At 33.8% G+C, this 22,743-nt stretch overlaps 1 protein-coding gene across 1 annotated transcript in view; it reads right to left on the bottom strand.

Moving 5' to 3' along the window:
* The window catches only part of SEMA3C (sema domain, immunoglobulin domain (Ig), short basic domain, secreted, (semaphorin) 3C), a 141,289-nt gene that overhangs the window by 52,514 nt on the left and 66,032 nt on the right, over positions 1-22,743 (bottom strand). The window contains exons 3-5 of the mRNA XM_004676892.2: positions 10,205-10,365; positions 9,059-9,121; positions 2,857-2,976 (exon numbers count right to left, since the gene is read on the bottom strand). Coding sequence (XP_004676949.1) covers positions 2,857-2,976; positions 9,059-9,121; positions 10,205-10,365 — 344 coding nt within the window. The remainder of the gene's footprint in view (positions 1-2,856; positions 2,977-9,058; positions 9,122-10,204; positions 10,366-22,743) is intronic.

Raw genomic sequence — 22,743 nt, 5'->3', positions numbered from 1 at the left:
GACGCTAAAGCCACTTCTTTATGAGTTCAATCCCTGCCCTGGAGGTGATCGACATAGTGTGTCAGACCTCTCCTGGCCCACCCTCTGCTACCTTCAGTAGTGTATATTGTCGATCTGCCTGTTCTGCTCCCCATTCTTTCTCTGGTGAATCTTCTCACTACCTGTGCATGTCTGGCCTGTACCCCAATTCTGTATGCATAAATAAATAAATACTTTTTTAAAAAGTCCACTGGATTCAAATATTGTCTATTTTAATAGTCCAGTATTTAAGTAATAGTAATTTGACATGCCAGGATCTCAGTGGTTACAACAGTATAAAGATGCACTTTACAAGAGGACTTGTAAAGTGAAAATCAACAGAGCTTAACAATTACAACTTGGAAACAGTTTGGGAAGTAAAGAAGACAAAGATGGTTCTAAAGTTTGACTACTTAGAAAAAATACAACTAGTTTATTTCTATTACATTAAGCTTAATGCATTGGCAGGACATCCCTGAAGTAAAAGGGACTACAGTTTTTAAAGAAAGAAACAACAGTTTTCAATCCTGGAGAAGTCCTAAAAATAGTATTCTTCAATTAATTAACTCTACAGATGGAAAAAAAAAAAGTATGGTTTTCTTGACTTTGCTAACAACTTCAGATCCTATTCTTTTTAATTCCAATATGTTTCCCTCCAAATATTGCTTCCTTATATTCTCAATCTTTTCATTGTAGTCATAATCTAGAGAATACTTATATTCTCTATGGCTGGTTCTCAAAAATTAAACATTTTGCATGAGGTAATCCAATATTGTATAGATTTCATGATCACCAACACTTCCTCGCTAGTAGCCAAATTTTCAAGTACATTCTTGTCAACTGGTGACTGTTGTCACTATAATCAAATATAACTTCTTAGCTCAGTTGCTAGATACCTACTTTGCTGTGAAAGTGAAGATGTACATACATGAATCATCTTCAACTTCTCAATGCCAAAGATAAATATTGTATATTCATCCAGTTAAAGGGTAGTGGAATAGTGTCTCAGAAATAAAATGGCTCATTTCCAAACTGGTTAAACACATGAAAAATTCTCTCTCAGCACAAATACAAGGATTGAGCAGTAAATATTACCTATGGTCATTACAAAATACTGTATTAGTAATGAATAAGAAAGACAAGTATCTCAAAATTTAGCTGTCTTCATCATGTGGTCAAGTGTGTTGGCTGACTTTTATCTTAAATTAAGAAAAACAAATGCATTACATAACAATGCTCAGCATTCTACCTTTATTTTATGACTTATAAAAGCTATAGCTACATTGAAAGACTACTATTGTGAAACCATTTGACTTAAGTTTACTATCAAGGAAATTATTTAAAGCTTAAAATTCATAACCCTTTCATTACTTATTTAAAGAGATTAACTAATAGAAATGCCTCTTCTTTGAAACATATTTTTTGAAGTGAGACTAAAGTAGTTCATATTTAACAAGTGATTGAAAAATAATCCATGCTGGTTTTCCAAAGATTATATTTTGGACAGACTTTCCAATTAAGCCTTGAAGTGCATAGTGGGCAGTTTGCACATGGGAAAAAGACTTTACTTGAATTCTGTGCTCTGAAAAATTCTATGCTATTGTTGGCCAGCACAGTGACTGCTTAGTCTTCAGTGGAGTGTCTGACAGATTACAGACGTCTGGGGCAGTAGTTTATTTAATCAATTGATCGCAGGCATGTGGTTGTAATGACAAGCTCAATGCAGCCAACTGTACTTTTTCAAAAAGCATAGATTTACACTTTCCTGAAGACTTTATATATTTCATATCATCTTGAAACACTTGGAAATGTTTCAATTCAGGGCTAAGCTTTAATTACTCTTTTATAGTGATTTTTAATTCCCCAAACAAATATCTATGTGCAAATCATATGTCTGAAAAATATTAACGATAGATAAGATAATAAGTATTGTTAAATTATATTAGTACTATAGTAGAGTGATCCTCATTAAAGAAAAATAAAGTTAATAAGATATATCAGTAGCAATATTCTTTTAAAATAAGCTTAATGTATAAAAATTGAATTAAGACTTCATTTAAAGAGTGGATTTTTAGACTAAGTTTTCAAAATACAGTTTTTAAAATACTTACTAATATAATTATTTCTTAACTTAATAGTAAAGAAACTCATTTGACTAACAGAATGAGGCAAAACTCTGATTTAATGTATAGTTTTCTTTTTAATGATTGTGAACTAGATCAATAAAACTTAATATCATAGGTGAAGTTCAGTTGGCCTTATATTTGACTCTTCATTTGCTATATATTTGACTTTCACAAAAGACTTTATTTACAGAACCCCAAGTCATTTTAACCAACATAAGAATAGAGATGAAATAGTCCAGTATACACCAATGTTGTTTTATAAAAAAAAAATATACCATTTTATAAATTTCATTCTCACAACAGCACCTATCATTCTATTTTGTACATTTAATACAAGTGTGTATCTCATAAGGTTTACCAAATTTTGAAAGATAAATTTAAAGCAGATTTAAGAAGACAATTTTATACTATAATATTTCTATAACTTAGAGCAAATATCACAAATGCCTGAAATTCTAAGTAACTATGAAATTACATTTACATTCCTTTTATCTTATGCAACTTTCCATTCATAAATATAATTACTTATATATAATATAAATATAAGTTAATAAATGTGTAAACACATAGAAATGATTATATACAATAACTATGTTAATTATGCTTATCCATGTAAATACTGATGCTGTTTCTAAGTTTTTAATCTAAAATCGAGTTTTAAGAAATCTTTGTATTGACACCAAATCTAAGAATGAAAGACTGTGGCACTTACCTCTGATCTCCTGCCTCTGTTCAAGTAAGTACATACGGGGCTGAAAGCACCACTCCCACAGACATACAGATGAGTGCGGTTGAAAGCCTGGATTACACGAACAAAGTTCCCACAGCCATGCTAAAAGAATAGGTAAATAAGTAGTTAGCAACCTACTGACATCAAGTGATATTTTTCAGTGTGACTGATTCTTTTTCCTGTCTGATCATTTTTCCTTTTAAGATACAGTAAGAGAACAATATGATTTACTCCATTATTTCAGGAAGAAGGTAGTTTTAGATAATGAGTAAAATATGTCTCTCCTTATTTCAATGTTTAATATGCTGCAAGGCTTATATCCTAAAGCTTACCATTTACCTGACTAACTTAAGAAATTGAAAAGTATGACAATTTCCTCAAGCTTCCTTCAAAACACTATCTAAGTAGACATGTATTATAAAAACTTGTATTGAACGAAATTTTGCTCTTACACAATCTGTATTATCATTAGCACTCAATCACACACTACTGTCTTCATAATTGCTGAGAAAATCAAACCTTAAACAAAATTAACAAACTCTAAACAAAATGTGCACATTCTCTGTGGGAAATGATGCAGCCATTATCTCTTTTCCCTTTATCCTTAAAGTCTTTTCTACCTGCTCTGAGTTCAAATACTGAAAAGGGCATTTATTCACTCAGTGAAATACAATAATTGCAACTGTAAGTTGACTATGACCTTGCAGAATTACTTGAGCATGGTTAGCACCAAATGCAGAACTCTGTAACTCAGTTTATCAAAGCACAGTCCACATTTGCTAGACTCACTGTCCTTTGCTGACAAAAAATTAATTAATGCCCAGATTGAAATTTGCTTCCTTCACAATGTTCCTTGCAAGGAACATTATTATAATTGACTTCATAATCAGACACTATTTTTTAAATTAAGAATCGGAAACTGTGGTTTTACCATGGGAGCTCTGAAAACATTTTTTGCTCCCAGATACTATGTATTTTATTAATTTGTACAATGCATACTTATTATTTGTAGTATTAGAAAAGTTTCAAAACAAACTTTGCTAAAGTAGAAGTTAAGTTTAGCTTAAAGTCAATATTATTTCATATTTTCTAGTTTTATGACCATTATTAGTTGTCAGCTAGTATATACTTTTCATATGTAGTAATTTTATACAGATGTTTCTATTATGGATTTTCATTATCAAGTAATCAATCATTACCTCTTCTGTCAAATAAATTAATCTTCAAAGAATCAGACTATACACTTTATTTTTATTTTAGAATATTGAGGATTTTTGTTAAATATAAAGTATCACTTTATCCTGACACCTACTTATAGAAGTTAGTGAAAACTGATTAGACACCTATTTATAGAAGTTAGTGGAAACTGGTTATGTAACTGCAAAGGACAACATGGTTTACTGGAGAAAAAGCATAGATGTGTATGTAATATGGCTGCATTAAAGGGATCTTTGATCAATGAAACCTGTTTTTCACATAAATTTAATCATTTTGTGATTGTGCATGTAATATTTTTCCATAACACCTGAATTCAACCCAACCCCATGTCCTGAATTTTGTAGAAGGTTTTACCATAATGCATTGATATTCATAAAGAAAAAATCATTAATATCTCTTTTACATTTTAAATACAACTTATACTTGTTACATGTGAATGTTTATATGTCCACACATACTAAATATGTGCAAATTCTGGTGAATATTTGTTTAGTATTTATTACATGCCAGATATTGGAATAATCATTTTATAATATATAAGTGCAATTTGTTGTCAGAAGGCTTCATTTTTCACCTTTCTAACTCACACTTATTGAGCATAACTTAGGCCATTTAGGCATTTTGAATGGATTTCAATATTTATCTTAACCCCTTTTAGTAAAATGAGGTTTATAACTTTCAGTTAACTTCCTTGAGATTACATAGGCAGAAAAAGACAATGCAAATTTTCAAATGTGTTAAATCAGATGTGTCTAATACACTGAATCTCATACATTTAACTATAGATAGTTGTCAGAGGGGAATTTTTACAGTAGCTATTAATGTTTAAAGAGGCTTTAATCCTTTGGTGTTGTCTTTAATCTCCCTAGCATGGTTTTAATTAAAGTACTAGTTCTATTTTAGTGAGGAGCAAATTGAGTCTCAAAGACGTAAATGAAGTATTATAGGTTTAATAAGTAACTGAACTGAGACTTTAACCAAGCTTCCCTCCATTATCCAGCTTTTCTATAAGAATGGGGTTGATTATCAATGACACATTTTTTTTTTTTACTCTCTATCCACATATAAGAACACAAAGGGAAAAACAAACCAGTTAATTATTGAAAATCATTTTCTAGTTCTTTGCCATTTCCATTGTGGTACTTTAGTTCTGTCCACATCATTTCTCAGCTAGACCACTGCAATCCTGTCAGTTCTATCCACCAAATATTTACTGAGCTCACTCTATGCAAACATTATACAAGGTGCTTACAATGCTGCAATGAATAGCTTCAATTTCTGCTTTCAGAGAAAGGAAGGCATAGTACATCAGGCACTGGTAGATACTACAAAAGGGTTATATTTTTCAAAATGTGCTTATGAAAGAACAGAGGAGAGAAAGAATAGTGTTGTCTTGGGTATATAGGACTGAAAGGGAGCATCATTTGAACAGGTTCTTTGAGATTAAAGTAGAGAAGTTGACAGGCAAAAACATAAGGAAACAACTCCAAAAGAAAAGATTACAAATTCAAAAATGGAGGCATGGCAGTGCAGGATTTACTTGAGGAAAAATGCCTGCAGGGGATAGAGAATCATTGTGTGGTGAAACTAGTGAAGCAGTTAAAGTTTGTCTGTCATTCTGCCACAGTTTTCAGATGAGCAGCAGTCAGTGATTGTAAGTATGTAACTCATAGAGCCAGATGACCTGAGTTCAAACTCTGGATTTACTTTTTACTTGCTGCTTGAATATGAGATATTCACCTAGCCTTCCTTTGCTTCTATCCTTTTATCTGTGACCAGTGATAATGGCATTTGTTGTGAGCAATATACTAATAAAGCTCTTGGAGTAGTGTCTGGCACATAATAAACCACAAAAGTTGGATTCCTTCATATGCATTTTCTTTTTCTTTTTTTTTTCTTTTTCTTTTTTTAAGATTTATTTATTTGTGCCTACAGAACTGGGATACAGGCCGGAGGTCAGGGGCGGAGAGAGGCTTCACCATAGACAGAGTGGGGAACAGAACAGGCAGATCTACGAAGTACACTGCTGAGGGGAGCAGCAGGCAGGTCAGGAGAGGTCTGCCGCACCATGTGGTGCCTGTGGGGGCAGGCAGGAATCGAACTCATGCGAAAGTGACTTTAGCTTGTCAGTGCTATGCTTTAGCCCGCTGCGCCACCAGGGAGGGCCCTCATATGAATTTTCTATTGCAATTGTCAACTCAATCCTCATAGAATGTAGTCCTAGTCCTGACCATAGCAAATAACCATGAAAGGTTTGGAGAATGAGATTACAGTGAAGTTCAGTATCACAAATGTTTCAACAGTTTAATTCTCTTTCAAAATCATTTCTTGGCAGAATTCTAAATAAAAAATTAGGCTGCTAACATAGGCATGATAAGGTATCATTTTATTTACATACATACATATGTCAAATAATAAAATATAAAAAGACTATACCATAAAATTTTAAGCTAATATGTTAGGTAATACAATTTTATTTAATTAACTGTAATATACAACTTGTTGTGTGTTCACTATATATTGTGTGTTTACTGTTGTCTAAAAATATTAGTTCATTAATCTTAAAAACCCAGTAAAATACTTAGTATATATAGGACCATTGCAAGGATAAATTGTGAAGCACAGCAAGGTTAAGGCTCCAGTATCAAAGAATTAGTAATACATTATATTTTGTTGTTTTCTATATATTTTTGTAGTCCTTCAATGATTTCTGTATTGGACATGTATTAGTTATATAATTTAAAGCTACATGTGTTACAAAATATATTCTGCCTTGCAGGTGAATAAGTGAAATGCAACAGAAAATTCAACAGCTCTTATATTTTTTTCTACTTTGCCAATTTCTCTTTGGTTTGTGAAATAAATTAAGGTATTTTGATGAATTTATTCCTAAAGAAAATAGGGAAATAGGGAAACTAGTATATATTACAATTAATAAATCAGGTTTGACACTGTGTCCATATAACACATAAATGTTTAAATATATGTGTATAATTCCACTTGCCTTTTCAGTGATCTCTTATGGTCTTACTTCACTGAGTATGTTTGACAATATTTGATAGTGTTATTGTTTAAGTTAAACTTATTTAGAGTACAAATAAAATATTCAATTGGATATAAATGGGGCATGAGTAATGAGAATACATAGAGGGAAATTGCAGTAGGTTTTTGCTTAATAGATTATTAATATAATATTTAAAAGCAGAACAATTTAACTAAAATATACTTCTAAATATATGCATAATGAATACAGTACAAAAAAATTAATCCAGAAACATCACCGATTTTATTCATCTGCCATGCCTTACCCAAAGGGACAAAAATATAAAATAATTTGGCTGAGATTCTTTAGAAAATCAACAGCAATTTTTTGAAAGAAAAATATGCAAAGGTATTTAAATGCTACATATTCTGCCCACAGTAGGCAGTATGTATGAATGGAAATGAAAATCCTTTTGAACAAAGAACAATTAAATCAGCAATTATACAGCCATGGAATATTACCTTAGCAAAAGTCAAAACATGATTGGATACATGTGAATAAGAAAAATCTCTGCACTAGTGAATGGAAAAAAAAAAACAGTTTAATTCATGCACAATTACTGAAATAACAGTTTAGAAGGAAACAAAAGCTCCCCCATTAACTTCATTCAACAGCTGTTTCCCTAGTAGTAACTGTACTGTATCTTTTTGTATGTTTCTTCACAATTCTCAGTCTAGACTATGGCCCGACAGATCCCGTAGATAGTAAATAAGCTCCTTTTAGCTCCTATTGCTAGTTTTAAAATTCCTCTCATAAGGTGAATTATGAAACTGATTCATAATTGAATTATTCTGTTGAGCTCTTGTGCCAAGAACACCCTCTAATGAGACACAGAGCTCCTGCTCTATAGAGTCTTTCATGACCTTGCCTTGAGCCAGACCTTTTCAGACCTTGAATGTGATATTGTTAAAAAAAAAGGGAGAGATAAAAATAAAAATTTCATTTGCACAATTTCTCATTTCACAAACTGTTTTTGTTGTCTGAACTAATCTGATGTCTTTGAAATTCTCACTGCCAAACCTCTGTACACAACAGCTAGCTGAGTCTGATGACAGCCACAGAACTGTGCCCTTTTTGCTACAAATTACATCTTTAGCAATTAACACAATGCAAGATAATCAGTAGTCTATCACATTTGTTGATTGAATAACTGAAAGAAAAAATAAACTTCTTTCTCAAATTATTCAGGCAAGAGCAGTGATTTAGATACTTGCCTCCATTATATTGTCAAGATTTGAAACAAAATTTGAAATAATATTTTGCTTCATTATAAATATTAAATGACCGTGTACATTAGTGACTTAGTCCATTTTAAAAAAGAATGGTGTTTAAGTTTTAGCAAGTCATTTGTAGGAATCAATAGAATTGAATTCCTTGCCTGTTCATATAGAATATAACACCTAAAAGAATACAACCTGTATAGGTGTTGTTCACTGAACATTTATTGACATTTCTATCTGCATTGACTTTGTTTCTATGGTTATTTTTAATTAACAAAGATACCAGTCATCATTGGTGATTTATGCCTCTGGAATGTGCCGACTAACCACTACCCATTAGCCAACAGTCTTTGGAAAAGCCCACATGTTATCTGGGAGCTGCTCCAGAAACTAGCATTATCATTATTTCAGCAGCCTGCTGAGAATTCTGCAGGTTGAATCCACTTGGAACAGGGATTATTACTGAAATCCATCATGAGAAGTGTCAGAGTGCAATAATGAATACAAGGCAAGACATTTTTACCCAGTCAGGAATTCCTAAGTTACAGTGGTTGAGAGCTCCAATCTCTTTACATTTACATTTTTACCATGTGTCCAGCAGAGGATTTGTAATGCCAACATCCTTTATTTCACATTTGGCTGCATTCAAGGTACATGAATTCAAAGATCAAATATTTAAGTTTGGAGATTTTTAGGTACTCACTGTGGGATCCTTGCCAGCCATTTTGCATTCATCGACTTTGTTTGCAGATGCTGGCCAGAAAACCTGCTCAGAGAAGAAAATAAAGGTTGCATAATCTCACTTTTGTATGTGGCAGTTCAATGCTCTTCATTTACTTTATGCGAACTGATTGACTTAAGGTATTTCTATAGTTCTATTTCAAATTGCTTCTTCTTTCATTTCATGAAATAAACAATGCTTTTAATTTATTCTAACAATTACATTATTTCTTCCATCACTTTTTCTTTTTAATCAATGTCTTTCAATAATGTGTCAATTTAATAATGGTGTAATATTAAAATAAGCTCATTATTAATGTGCACAATACAATGTATATTATCCTTCATTAGATTTATGACAGTTTTTATAACTGCTTATATCACAATCAATTTACATTTATATATTTATTTCAATTTAATATTATTTCTGGTAATCTACATAACTGGGCTGGTAAATTTAATTAAAACAAGCACTCCTAAGAACTTCAAAACCTGAAATAACATAAATGAAATCCAAGAGATTCCTTCCCTGATGTAATGTGCTAGCATTCTAAGTCATCCCATCGCTGATAATGATGAACTTTTTTAAATTGTCAGCCTGTTGTGCATATGTAAAATGATAAATTATTTTCACTGCAATACCTTAATAATTAATCTATATTATTTTATTACAGTGAAATCAATTTATTTCCTTCTTGTGAAATAAAAAGATAAAATTAGTCCATAATCTTCAAATAAGAATATACCTAGTAGCTTTTCCTTTCAAGACCTTCTTGGATTATATACAAATGAGAACATAGTTCATTCTTCAACCTGATAATGTTTTCATGTCACCCATGGGTTCTCTTTTTCTCACATATATACAGGATTGTGTATACATTTGTATAGATAAGTTTTCATTTAGTTTCAAAGATCCCCATAAGAATCCCTGGGCTATTAAAAACTATATAACTAAATGGGGAGAGTGCAGTTATTATATTTTCAGTTCATGAAATAACTACTAATGTCCAGCTATTTTCTATTGTGATGAAATACATAAGTTTTTCATTTTACTAATATTTGCAATTTTTAAGGACATGGCATCTAGGTAAACACTGCCCTTGTGCTCTCATAAAAATGATAAACTTACACTCAAAGGTTCCTGACTTATATTGTTAATATTCAAGGAAAGAATGTGATCTTTGCTGCCCACATATATCCGGTCCTGATCTTCATCCATCAATAATATCCTGTAGTCCAAAGGATGGTGGGTTAGGCTGAAGTACTCAGAAGTCTTCGTTTCTCGAAGTTCTGAAATAATAAGCAGCACAAATGAAACTATAGTAACTTGGTTCTATGATTTAATTATTTTAATGAATTTTAATAGAAATATTAACCAAAACAATCAAGATACATTTTCCTCTTACAATAATAAATCAATTTTAATTTAGATATAAGTTAGTGGACATTTTTATTTATTGTCTCTGTGCTGAAGCAAAATATATATAAATCAATAAATGCAATGTCAAAGTTTGATAATACTACAGTATAGCAAATTGACATTTGTGATGACTCATTTTTGTTACTGTCTGCCATTAGGTCAAAACTAGCCAAAAGAGATCAATCAAAAAATATAGTAAATGAGCATACTGAACAAAAACCAAAACCAACTACATGTATATGTCTTCCTAGCCTCTTCTAATATATTGTTATTGGACAAACTGCCTTCATCATTTAGGATTATAATTTTTAACTCAAAATATTGATTATACTTCTCAGTATGATTATAGCTAGTTTAATATATTTTCTACACAGTATTTCCAAGTAAGCCTACTCATTACACCTCACTAGAAATGCAGTGTCACTTAAATGTCATTATAGGCAGGTATGTATAAAAAAAGAAAAAAAATGAATTATCAGATGTTCTGAATTTTTACATTGTCAGTATAAGAGGTATGATGGGGAAAAAGCTGCCCACAGGCAGGTCTGGCACACCACCAGGGCCACTGCATATCTATCTCTACTAACAGAGACTCAGTTCTCTGTGGGCCAGAGTGTGACCAATGTCATCTGCAATGGTATCATCGGCTTGTAGAAGCACCTGAGGGAGTGGTCATGTAGAAGCGAAGTCAGATGGTACCAGGACACATGACAACCCATGCTAAATAGATATGGGAAGACACCCCAAGTCCCAGACTTATCAGAGTTATCAGTGGAGACCTGATTTATGGAAAATTCCAAGTTTGATGCTGTTTAAAATGAGGTCCAATGAAAGATGATGAAATATGTGTTAACGAGTATTTATGAAGGTTTATGAATATTTATTACCCAGTTAGGTAATGCCTATGTGGTTAAGATAGATAAGGTAGAAGCAGAGTATAAAAACCTTTGCGTTCTGCTCAGTCTTGCTTTGTAGTGCCCAAAGGTGCCTATGAGCCCAGACAAAGCCCTCAAGCAATGCCACTTTGCCTCCGGGCAAGCCTCTGCTTCCAAGCCTATATACTGCCTTTGGTGGGAGATTCTGTCTTCAAGGCCATAAAGCCTGGAGTTGAGACTCTGCCTTCAGAGCTGGCTAGTGTGGCACAGGTAAGACTGTCTTCAAAGCCCTGGAGCCTGGACAAGAGATTTTGCCTTCTACACCTGCTTAGCGTGGCACGGCTCTTGGAACCCGAGATCTCTGTGGACTGAACTTTCCCAGAGCGCCTGAACCGAATCTGCAGAGAACCCTCATCCTCCGAGGAGGTATGAGGAGGCACCGGAGCATCGCCATCGCAATCTAAAGTCAGGGCGATTCCTGTGACTGCTCACTCAGAGTGGACAAGTCGCAGTAAGCTATAGCAAGGAAATTAGCGATAGAGTAGTTAGAATTGAGTGTTGAGTGCTGTGATTATTGTAACCATCCTCATCTTTTCCAACATCTACCTTTGTGTAGGCTCAGAGGAGAGAAGAAAAAGAACGAAGGTGCTTATACCTGTCTGCAAGATTTTCTCCCAAAATATTACTGTGTGAAATAAAGTGTGCAGTGACAGCATCTAAGTAAACATCGACTCAACTGCAATTTATTCGGGGAAACTACTCTGAGAATACCTACTAGCAGCAGACAGTATCTTAACGATCAGTGAATTTCGTTATTTAACTCCTTTATTTTAAGTACGTAACTGTATAGTTAAACTTTGAAGACACACATACATTATGATGATAAAAAAATCAATAATCTTTATGAGAAATTTTCAAAGTGCTCTTTTGAATGATTTAAGACTTTTCTGTGGAGTGGTTCAGAATTTCTTTATTCTTTTGATTATGAACTTAAGTGAGTGACAAACAACAAAAGGTCTACTTTTGGTAATTACTGTTCAATAATGAACTATTTCTAATATTTAGTCACTCAACCATAAATATATTTCTAGAAGTTTTGATATTGCTATAGTTCACTGTAAACCAAAATTGGAAACTATAACGATTTCTATGAAACTGTATATATTCTGTGAGCATGAGGGTTATAAGCAATATGTGAAGTCACAAATTTGATCTGTTTTCGGGGTTCACCAATACAAAATGTCTTCCATAATTTCCTTCAAATAGCATTTTATCCAGCAAAAAATCTGAAAATGATATGTAGCAGCATAGTGATTATGAAGTCAACTTGTGACTCCAAACTTCCTGCAACATTAACAAGTTATTAGACCTTAATTTCCTCAATTGTAAAAAGCAACTTAATAGTAACTTCTACAGAGATCCCAGGGAAATCAATTTAATTAATGCAGGTAAGTATTTGAAATGAATGACAAAGTATTCAATTAATTCATTAAATTCTAATTACTATAGTTAGTGTTGAAATAGTATCAGTAATAGATAGCAAAGACATGCTGTTAGATAAAATACATATTTTCCTACTTTTTCCTTTATTTAAGGAATTGAATCCCTAAAGATAGTAACCTCTGATCTTAAAGCATAATGTCTGATATTCTGTCGAGAAAATGACAGCAAAATATAGGATTTTCTTTGTGTAAAAGAAACCATTAAGTTAGAAAAATATTTCAGTAAAATATTGGGAATAAGACTTAAGCAGTGACAATGGACTAGAGGACACATATTTTGAAACAGGAGACCTGAGATGCAGCATGTTGACCCAGTTACTGAACCTCACTAGAAATCATTCATAGACAGGGAACACCGTTGGCAGTGGTGGTGCCACTGACCTAGAAACTAGAATAGCTTTCTTCATGAGCAAAGCAAGATGAGGATGGAATATCATTCAGGAAAAAAAAGTCAAACCCTGTGAGACGAGAGTACATTGCTGAAGTAGGAAAAATCAAAATCTCAAAACTTGAGAGAAAATACATATTCCAATAAAAGCTTAAGATACAGGAAGTCTTGATTTCTCCTAAAACACTGGGTGTCTTATAGTTTGCATTTCATCTTATGAAAGGCAGTTAGTTGTATGATTTCTTTCTGTAAGAATATGACTGAGATGCAATAATTAACTAATTAATTAATTGAAAAGCTATGATTGTGTTCATGATTTCTGGGACCCAAGTATTGGAGTCTGATACTGCCTCTGCCATTTCTGGACTTTCAAGTATCTTAACCTCTCTGTACTCTAGCATTTCATCTGTAAAATCAGAATAGTAATAGTGCCTCCATACAGAGGTGCTGCAAAGTTTAAATTGTTAACATATATCAAGTAATTAAAAGAGTACCTGTCCTGTAGTGAGGAGGGTTACATGAGCAATATTCTGTTATGACACAGAGCAAGACATGAAGCTTCAGACAGAAATATAAGAATCTGCAAGGTCTCATCATGCTAGTCAATGAGAAGTTTAAATCAGGCCTTGTGACTTTTTCTAATCACAAAGATCTAAAGGGAAACTTTCTTTTATGCCCTAAAAACTGGCCACAAAACAAAACCAAACAAGGAGCTGATTTCTTTCCTACCTCTAAACAATGGCATTGAGCAACTACGTTCAGTAGTTGCAACTACAAAGATTTCCAGCCAAAAGTAGTTAGAAGTAATTAAGGAGAAAAAAGACAAGTTCTATAAGAAATCACTGAATCACTGAAGTAACCTATCATAGAACTATTTCTGATATAGAAGATGAAAACTTGCATTTTTTTAGGCACCTTGATTTAAGGTTTTCATTTTTTTGTTGTAGAAAGGTAAAAAGTTGACCTATCCTTTGAGTGTTCACAAGCTCTAGCTACTATCTTTTCCTGATCACCATGGTTTTAGTTTTGATATATTTTTAAAAGGCCTCTTTTTTTCTTTTTCCCTTCTCTTTCTAATCCATACTGAAATAAAACCAAGATGTGATCTGAGCTGAGAAAAATAGTCAACTGGATTTAACTTGCAAATAACAAATAATTGTGGCTCTCTTCTTTACCCATTTCATTATTTTTTTTTCTTGCATTAATTCAAATACCAAAGGAAAAAATAACTACATTAACTTAAGACCTTTCTGGTCCAAGGATTTTTGTCTATTTTTCTGAGCCATAAAGCTATCTTCAAAGTAATTACCTGCAGTTCATCGACAGTTGACAGCTGTTAAACAAGGAAGATTTACTCTAAAAGTACCCTTTTAGAAGCCTAGAAGTCAAGGCTATTTTGTTTTAAGTACTTTCAATTTGCTATTAGTAGACATAACTGAACTGTGGGTCTTGAGAAAAACATAACAAAACAAAACAAAACCCAAAACTTTCTTTAGAATAAAGAGATGAGTTCAAAGCACTGAGCATTTTTTTTTTTATCTATGGAAAAAAATGACTGAAGAATGCTCTCTTTGGTTTACTGTAGATCCAACATAAGTTAGAAAATGATTCAGTGAGTTGGCTATGGTTGGAGCAAAGATTGATTTAACAGTTTGGCTACAAGGATGAAAGGAAATCACAGTTACTAGTCTCATCTAAATGAGTCAGTGAGTAGCACTGTCCTACATTTCTTTAAATCTTAATGATGTCATTATTTTTACAGCATTGGAGGTACAGCTAGTGTCCTTGTTTCTCTGGATATGCTCAACTGATTGAGAAGGAACTCTGGCTTAAGTGTATGTGCTTATAGAAAATGCACTGGCCCCACAAGGGCAATGTAGGTCTCCCAAGTACCTGGGAAAATCTGGGACACAATCTGAAAAAAAAAAAAAAAAAAAAATACTGTATTCTCTATCCTGAAATCTGCATTATTATAATTTCTCGAATGGAAAAATTACTGTAATACCTTCCATGCCAATGTTCTTGGAGGGATTATTTGCAGCACAATATATTTACCTGCAATGCATGCATTGGCATGGACTTTTCTTTCTAATGGAAAGTACTGTTAAGTCTTGAGAATTTAACCAAGGCTGGGAGAACAATAGGTTTCCCTAAAATATAAATGCTGGTAATATAAGCTTCTTGGTCTACCTGAATATAGTCAGTAAATTGCTGTAGCATTCACAACATAGTGTAATATACAGAAATATATCTTGCCTGTATCTTAACACTATGCTAGTGTTAAGAACTAACCTTTCTTTTCTGCTAAGCCATTTAGTTATCTTCAATATTCTGAAGTGACTAAGTCAGTAACAAATGTGATCCTGGTATAAAAGTATAGAGATTTAGGGCTCTCTTTTATGAATCATAGATCTCTGCTAAACTATTACAAGGGAATTCATTTGTTGAGGAAACTAAGTTATCTTTGACTTCCTATAAATATATACACTATATACAAAAAAAGATTGTTAGATAGAAAATCAATTCCCAGGAGTATCTCCATTAGGAGTATATAAATATTTACTTCTTAGTTATAGCTAAATTTCATGTGCTGTTGAGCTATTTATACAATGCTTATTTATTGAACTGTTATCTTAACAGGCTAAGATACCTTACCCAAATAAGAGCACACAAATAAAAATATATCATACCCTTAGTACAATTCTAACTCTTACTTACATTCTAATATACTGTTAGGGGAACTCACCAGGGCACCTGCCTTGACTTAACTTCAACAATACCTCAGGCAAAATGCACATCTATGTGTTTCAAAGTAAATCCTTAGGATATCTTTTACTTCAGAGATATTGCTATTGACAGGATAATTTCCTTTCCTGGACGTCTTATCTCTGAAGAATTTTAAGTAGAAAAGGTTTAAATGACCCATTCTCTCTTTGAGGCTCACTATTTTGAAACTGGGTCAAAAACTTCACCTGCCCCTTTAGGAAAAACAGGCAGATAAAGATAAGAGCAATGAAACCAGCAAACTAAAACTACATAATTTTATTTCTAAGACTTATTATTAAAACTACATTTGCTTGGGCCCTCCCTGGTGACCCATCAATTAAAGCACAGCACTAAGAAGCTAAAGCCACTGCAGCATGAGTTCGATCCCTGCTGGCCCCTGAAGTCCTTCACATGGCTTGGCAGACCTCTCCTGACCTGCCCTCTGTTCAGCAATGTATTTCTTCAATCTGCCTGTTCTACTCCCCACACTGTCTCTGGTGAAGCTCAGCAATGTACTTCTTCAATCTGCCTGTTCTGCTCCCCACACTGTCTCTAGTGAAGCTTCTCACCGCACCCACACCTCTGGCCTGTTCCCTAGTTCTGTATGAATAAATAAATAAATCTTTAAAAAAAAAAATTTTTCTTAAAAAAAAAAAAAAGTCCCAAACAACTATCACTTGTGGTTTTATCAGGAAGTGCTTTACAAATTTATTTCTTAATTTGCTCTCAAAGTCTCTGTGTTAGGCCTTAGATTGTTAATCCTCTTCCACAAATAAGCTATAAGTCAATAAATTTAAGTGACGTAATTAAGGTCACACAAAAATGAATGAAGAGTTGAGATCCAGTATTCAAAGCAGAGGAGAGAAGTTATAATGCTTGACCTGATGCTTTTCAAATAAAGTAGACAACTCAACAATTTTTCTTGGGTTTCTTGCCCAGCACATATTTGAGTCTGTGAAGTAATAAGTGTAGAGTAATAACCTCAACTCTCAAATTTTCTTTACCAAACTGTTAGAGTGGAGTTGGAGGGGAAGCACTCTCCAAACACGGTAGTAACCACATTTTCAAGGAAGGTTGGATCAAAAAGGGATCTAAGAGTCAGATGTAGATGTACATGGGGAGGAAAAAAGGTTTTGATAGCTGGACATGAAGGGCTAAGTGTCGGGGTGTAATTTAATATATTTAAAAAATAAACTTCCATTCTAGCCAGCAGGCACATTGAGGAGGCTTGAATAAATCTGGGAATTGAAAAGATTGTTTTGGGGACAAACGTAAGACTGATAACCATGACCAGAAAAACCAATTGAGCCCAGGAATGCAGAAGTAGAGGCCAGACCATGTTTCTGTGTCTAAGCCAGCATTGGAGAGCAGACATCCCAAGAGATAACTGGTGCAAACTGTGAACCCAGTTAGAAAGTCCACAAAGGCAGAGTACAAAAGAGCCTCAAATCTCCTTTCAGGTGCAGACCTCTCCTCTCTTACCTGTGAGTCTCTCAGCAGTGTAGTTCAATAAATTGCCTTTTCTATGCTCCACTCTGTCCCTAGTGAATTCTTTCACCTGCATACCTCCAACCTCACCATGCTTTTTCTCCCCACTATAATAAATGGAAGCAAACACCTACTGGATGAAAGAAACAATGAGGAAAAATAATTCTATTCAATGAGCTTGGTCAGGGAAGGACAACAGTTAATGGTGAATACAACTCCCAGGAGTTGCATCTGAGGAAGTATTATTCCACAAACAGGAGAAGGGGGATTCTCAACCTGGTTTGCCTCAGAGAGCAAAATTTGCGTTGCTTTTCCAGGTAAAATTTGTCAATAGGACTCCCTTTTCCTTCTCAAAAGATTCATGGTTTGGATGTTAATTTATATGGTCATTCTACTCTGAAGTTTCCTCTTCTTAATGGTGTAAAATGGCTTCCCCTTACTTTAAGTATAAAATCCAAAATTCTTAGCATAGTCTTTGAGACCTGCCATCACCTGATTCAGGGTTACCTTACTTGAGAAAATCTCAACAATTGTTATTTGTCTATTTTCTTTGTGTTCTCACTTGTCTGGCCTTTGGCATTTTCAGACTTGCATTCATTCCTGGGTTCTACTTCAGAAGTCTTGGTACATGTTATCCTCCAGCTGCCAGGATTCCTTCTGGCTTTTTCTAACTCCAACTCATAACTCAAGCAGTGGTGTCAATGTAATTTAAGTTGGAATGCTTCATAAAGGCTTCCTTGACCCTCTAGGTGAGGTCAGGTCTTAAGTCTTCTAATATTTGTTCACCACCCTTTGTGTTTTTCTCTTTTCTTAAAAACTACCTGGAAGATCATGGTCTAAACGCCATGGTTTGAGAAGTGAAGGCTGCAATGTATGACTTTTTTAGATCTACCTTCTCTTCCCTATGTCTTTGCAGCTGAAACTATGTCTAAATAATGAGACAGCTTTTGTTATTCACGATCTCTCTTTTGCCTGCTATATTGAGTTTTATGATCTTTTATCTTGGTGATTAAATATCATAAATATAAACTAATACAATTAAAAATGCTATCAAATCTCAAAAATCAGGATTTATGATAATAGGTTTTTATAATTAAAAGGTAATATATATTTAGGGAGTTGGACTAGTGTTGGAATTAGTGAATTAGTGTTGAATGAAATTATAGCTTCACAGTTGGCTGACACAGGCTTGGTTTGCATTCCCATCTCCACCCACTCCTATCTTCAACTCTGCAACTACAAAATACAAGGAAGAATGAGATTACATATTAACCAGAATGACCTCTAATGTGTCCTAAAGCACAAAAAATGTCCATGAAAATAATTCTTTTCACTGTTTACACATGTTATCTACTGCTGAAGAATATCTGTAAAACTAGTCCTTCATATTATTCTGTATTTGGCAGGAAACAAAAGACTTTTAAAAAACCTATCTTAGAAATATAATACAGTATTAAATTGTATCTTTTCTGGGAAAATTAAGTTAAGTCAGAAACCAAGGCCTTTATTCCCTCCTACCAAAGGTACATTCCATTTACGTTATATGATTCAATAAACTGAAAAATAATAAATTCTGTCTCTCTTTTATATAATCTGACTAGGAAGACATGAAAGCAAGCTGGAAAGACATTAAATGCCACTGTGGTTCCTTATTTGGGAACCTATGCAATAAACTTAAGCATGAGTCAAAAAGCAGCCTCCACACTATTAGATTTAACATGAATATGGAGAATATACAATTAGGTACTATCTCAAATATTCTGAATGTTTCCTAGCTAGAAGGAAGTAATTTCTGAGAAAACGAAGCAGATTTGAACCTATCGCCACACTATGGAGGCAATAGATGCATAGATGATCTGCAACAGCATTACCAATGACAGTTTCACTGTCAGAGAACCCTCAGTTTTACAGTGTCCACTAGGGAGGTAAACAAAGAGATAAACTATGGCAGAGGCAATGTTTCATATGATACTGCTTTTCTAGGTTTTTGACGCTCTAGGAAAGCTCTTTTGGGACAAGGTACTAAAATAAATCCAAGATGAGAGCAGTATCTCTTTGTAGTTAGCAATACCACAGTAGAAACATAATAGAAAGGCAATAAATATATGCATGCATACATTATACATAAATAAATAAATGGAGGAGAATATAATAACAATGGCAGAATGGTCTAAATTAGTATACGTGTACTAAGTATAAAATTATATTGTTATTATAATTATTTTTGTAGAGATTTAAAGGTTTGGAAAACCACTATTTTTTAATTATTTAAAAAAAATTTTGAAGATTTATTTATTTATACATACAGAACTGGGGTACAGGCCAGAGATGCAAAGTGGTAAGAAAATTCACCAGAGACCAAATAAAGAGTGGAACAGGAAGACTAACTAAGTACATGCTAAGGGCAGCTGCAGGTGAGACAGGAGAGGTCGGCGGTGCCATGTGGGTCACCTCCTTAGCCTGGGATCGAACTCAAGGCAAAGTGGCTATTGATAGCTTTGTAGTGCTATTCTCCATTGCGCCACCAGGAAGGGCCCAACGGCCCACCTGTTTTTAAGTTTTAAAAGCACATTATATTCAATAGTAAATAATTATTAAAAATTATAAATAGAGGGCAGTGGGTTAAAGCACATCACTAAAAAGCTAAAGTCACTTTAGCATACATTAGATACCTGCCCTGAGGAGATCCACATGGTGCGGCAGACCTCTCCTGGCCTGCCCACGGCTCCCCTCAGCAGTGTACTTCCTCTATCTGCCTGTTCTGCTGCCCACTCTGTCCCTGGTGAATCCTCTCACCCTCCGCATCTCTGGCCTGTACCCCAGTTCTGTATGAATAAATAAATCTTTAAAAAAAATTATACACAAAAAATAAGACTAAGAGGAAATATTCTAAAACACTAATACTAAAAAATCCTTAGTTGGTAAGACTAGAAATGTAAAAACAGATACAATACTCCAGACTAATTGCGTACAGTGGGCAGAGGTAAATGTGTTACAATGGCATTATGCCAGCAAAATACAATGTACCCCACTACTCCTTTCTAGCCCCCAAACAAACACATTAGAACCATCATATAAGGATTTTCACAGTATTTTAACACTATCTACTGTGACACTTAATATTATTTATTGGATTTCTGTATTTTCAATAAAACTTCCTTTGTTTACATTGTGGCCTTCCTGTGAGAAATCCTAGTCAGTGCACTTGATTATGTATAGTAAAAGTAGCAAGATTCCATTCCCTGAACTAGTTATTTCACCCCATCTCACCCCCATAGAAAACACTGATACTCCAGTTTTCTACATCATAAAGCTTATGTTTTATATGGTAGCAGGCCCTACACATTTTTTTTTTGGGGGGGGTACATATTTATTCAATCATTCAGCAAAGTGTATGAGCTGGGGTTAGGTATAAAAAGAAAATCTTAATATGTCCTCTCAAAGTAGATGTAGATACACACATAATTACAGGATAAGAAGATTCAGGAAATGGGGGGAAAATCAGAGAAGAATGATTATGTATTACTGGAAATACTGACAAATCTTTACAAAAGGAAGTGCTTATTCCTGTTTCTTCATTAAGCCAATATTAGTTGTGTCACTATATTTAGGCACAGTATAGTAAAAGGCAGGGTAAATGTTTAAGGCAAGGATATCTGCTTTACATCAGAGGTTAGAAAAACCTTGTGTATGGGTGTGACATATAAGCTGTGACCTGAATGATAAATTTGAGTTGATACATAAACAAGCATTTATCAGGCAGTAACAAGAGCTTGTGTAGATATACTCAGATGGGAGACAGAAGAATGATTAGAAATCTTGAGAGTTGGTAAAGAACAGAATATGGGTGGACTTTTGTAAGTAGAAACAATCAATTTACAAGAAATTAAAAACTTCTTGAATATCACACAGGAGCGACATGCAAAAGTATAAACTCCTTGTATATCATACTAAGATGGCTGGATTTTCCCTAAATTGCGTGAGGTTCCAATGGAAAAAAATCTCAAAAAGTTCATGACATGATCACTTACATGCTAATGAAGTGATCTCAAGAATGAGATTATTTTGTGATACAATATGAAGTGAATAACGTAGAATAAAATATTTGGTATTATACAACTAAACTATAGTTAACTAAATATTATTAAATACATACAGACTAAAATTTGAGAAAAAATTCAACTATTATTCTTCCTGCTGCATTTAGTTAGAAATTATCTGATAACACTGATAGCTCAATTCAATCTTCTGCAGTTTAAACACATGTAATTACTCTTTAGTCAAAAATCAGGCAGAGTAAACTTTCTGCACACTTTTGTGATTTAAATATATTCTCATACAGGGGTCTGGCTTTACTGCACTAACAAAATGTTGAACTAAACAAGGAAAGAAACACCAATAATTACTGACTGGAAAACAGATAGGAAATGCCAATTTTTTTGATCTCCAGATTCTTTCAGAATGATGAAAGGCCACCCACAATTTTCAGTAAGACAGAATTTGGACTTTAACAACCCAATTCCCTCCACCAACCAAAATTCTTGAATTCTGCTATCTTGTGATGAATTTTTAAATCTATTTTATTTGAGCACAGGAAAGATATAATAAACTGTATACCATAAAAATTCTTAAATCTTAAGAACCAGACATTAAGAACAAAGAAATAGTGTGTTTTCCTAAAGAGACAGCTATTTTATCTAAACATTATTTAATTCAATGTGACTCATTGTTTAGTCAAGTTACTGCAGTTGGCTTAAAAACAAAGAAACAAGTTTGGAAAATGTAGAGGACAGTGGAGACATGTTCATTTCACTTTAAACACATTCGTCCATCATTCAGTGAAGTCCCCTTTTCTCCTTTCTTCTTGTATAGCTCTCCCCTGACACTGTCTAAAATTCAAGGTCAGTGACTCAGCTGCTGAAGAGGAGATTTAAACAAGAGTCACTGGGAGTGTGCCTTTACATAGTAATACAGCTACCCTTTGATTCTTTTCAAGAGAAGCACAAAGGAGCCAACCATGTTTCCTGCAGTTTTGAAAGCACAAGACTCGTCATGTACACAATAGCTTTTCAATGTATATTCAAGACATTTCTCTTTCCTTCATGCTCGACTTGGAAACCATTTCATTCCAAATTTCACGTGATGGTATTTTGAGATGGAATGGATACAGTATCATTTAATCTTTCAGAGAAAATCACTATTATCCTTTTTTCTTATATATATATATAT

The sequence above is a fragment of the Condylura cristata genome, unplaced genomic scaffold (assembly GCF_000260355.1).
Source record: "Condylura cristata isolate star-nosed mole 26May11 unplaced genomic scaffold, ConCri1.0 scaffold00005, whole genome shotgun sequence".
NCBI classification, from domain to species: Eukaryota; Metazoa; Chordata; class Mammalia; order Eulipotyphla; family Talpidae; genus Condylura; species Condylura cristata.
The sequence above is the reverse complement of the archived record's forward strand: the minus strand, read 5'-3'. Positions and strand labels throughout refer to the sequence as shown.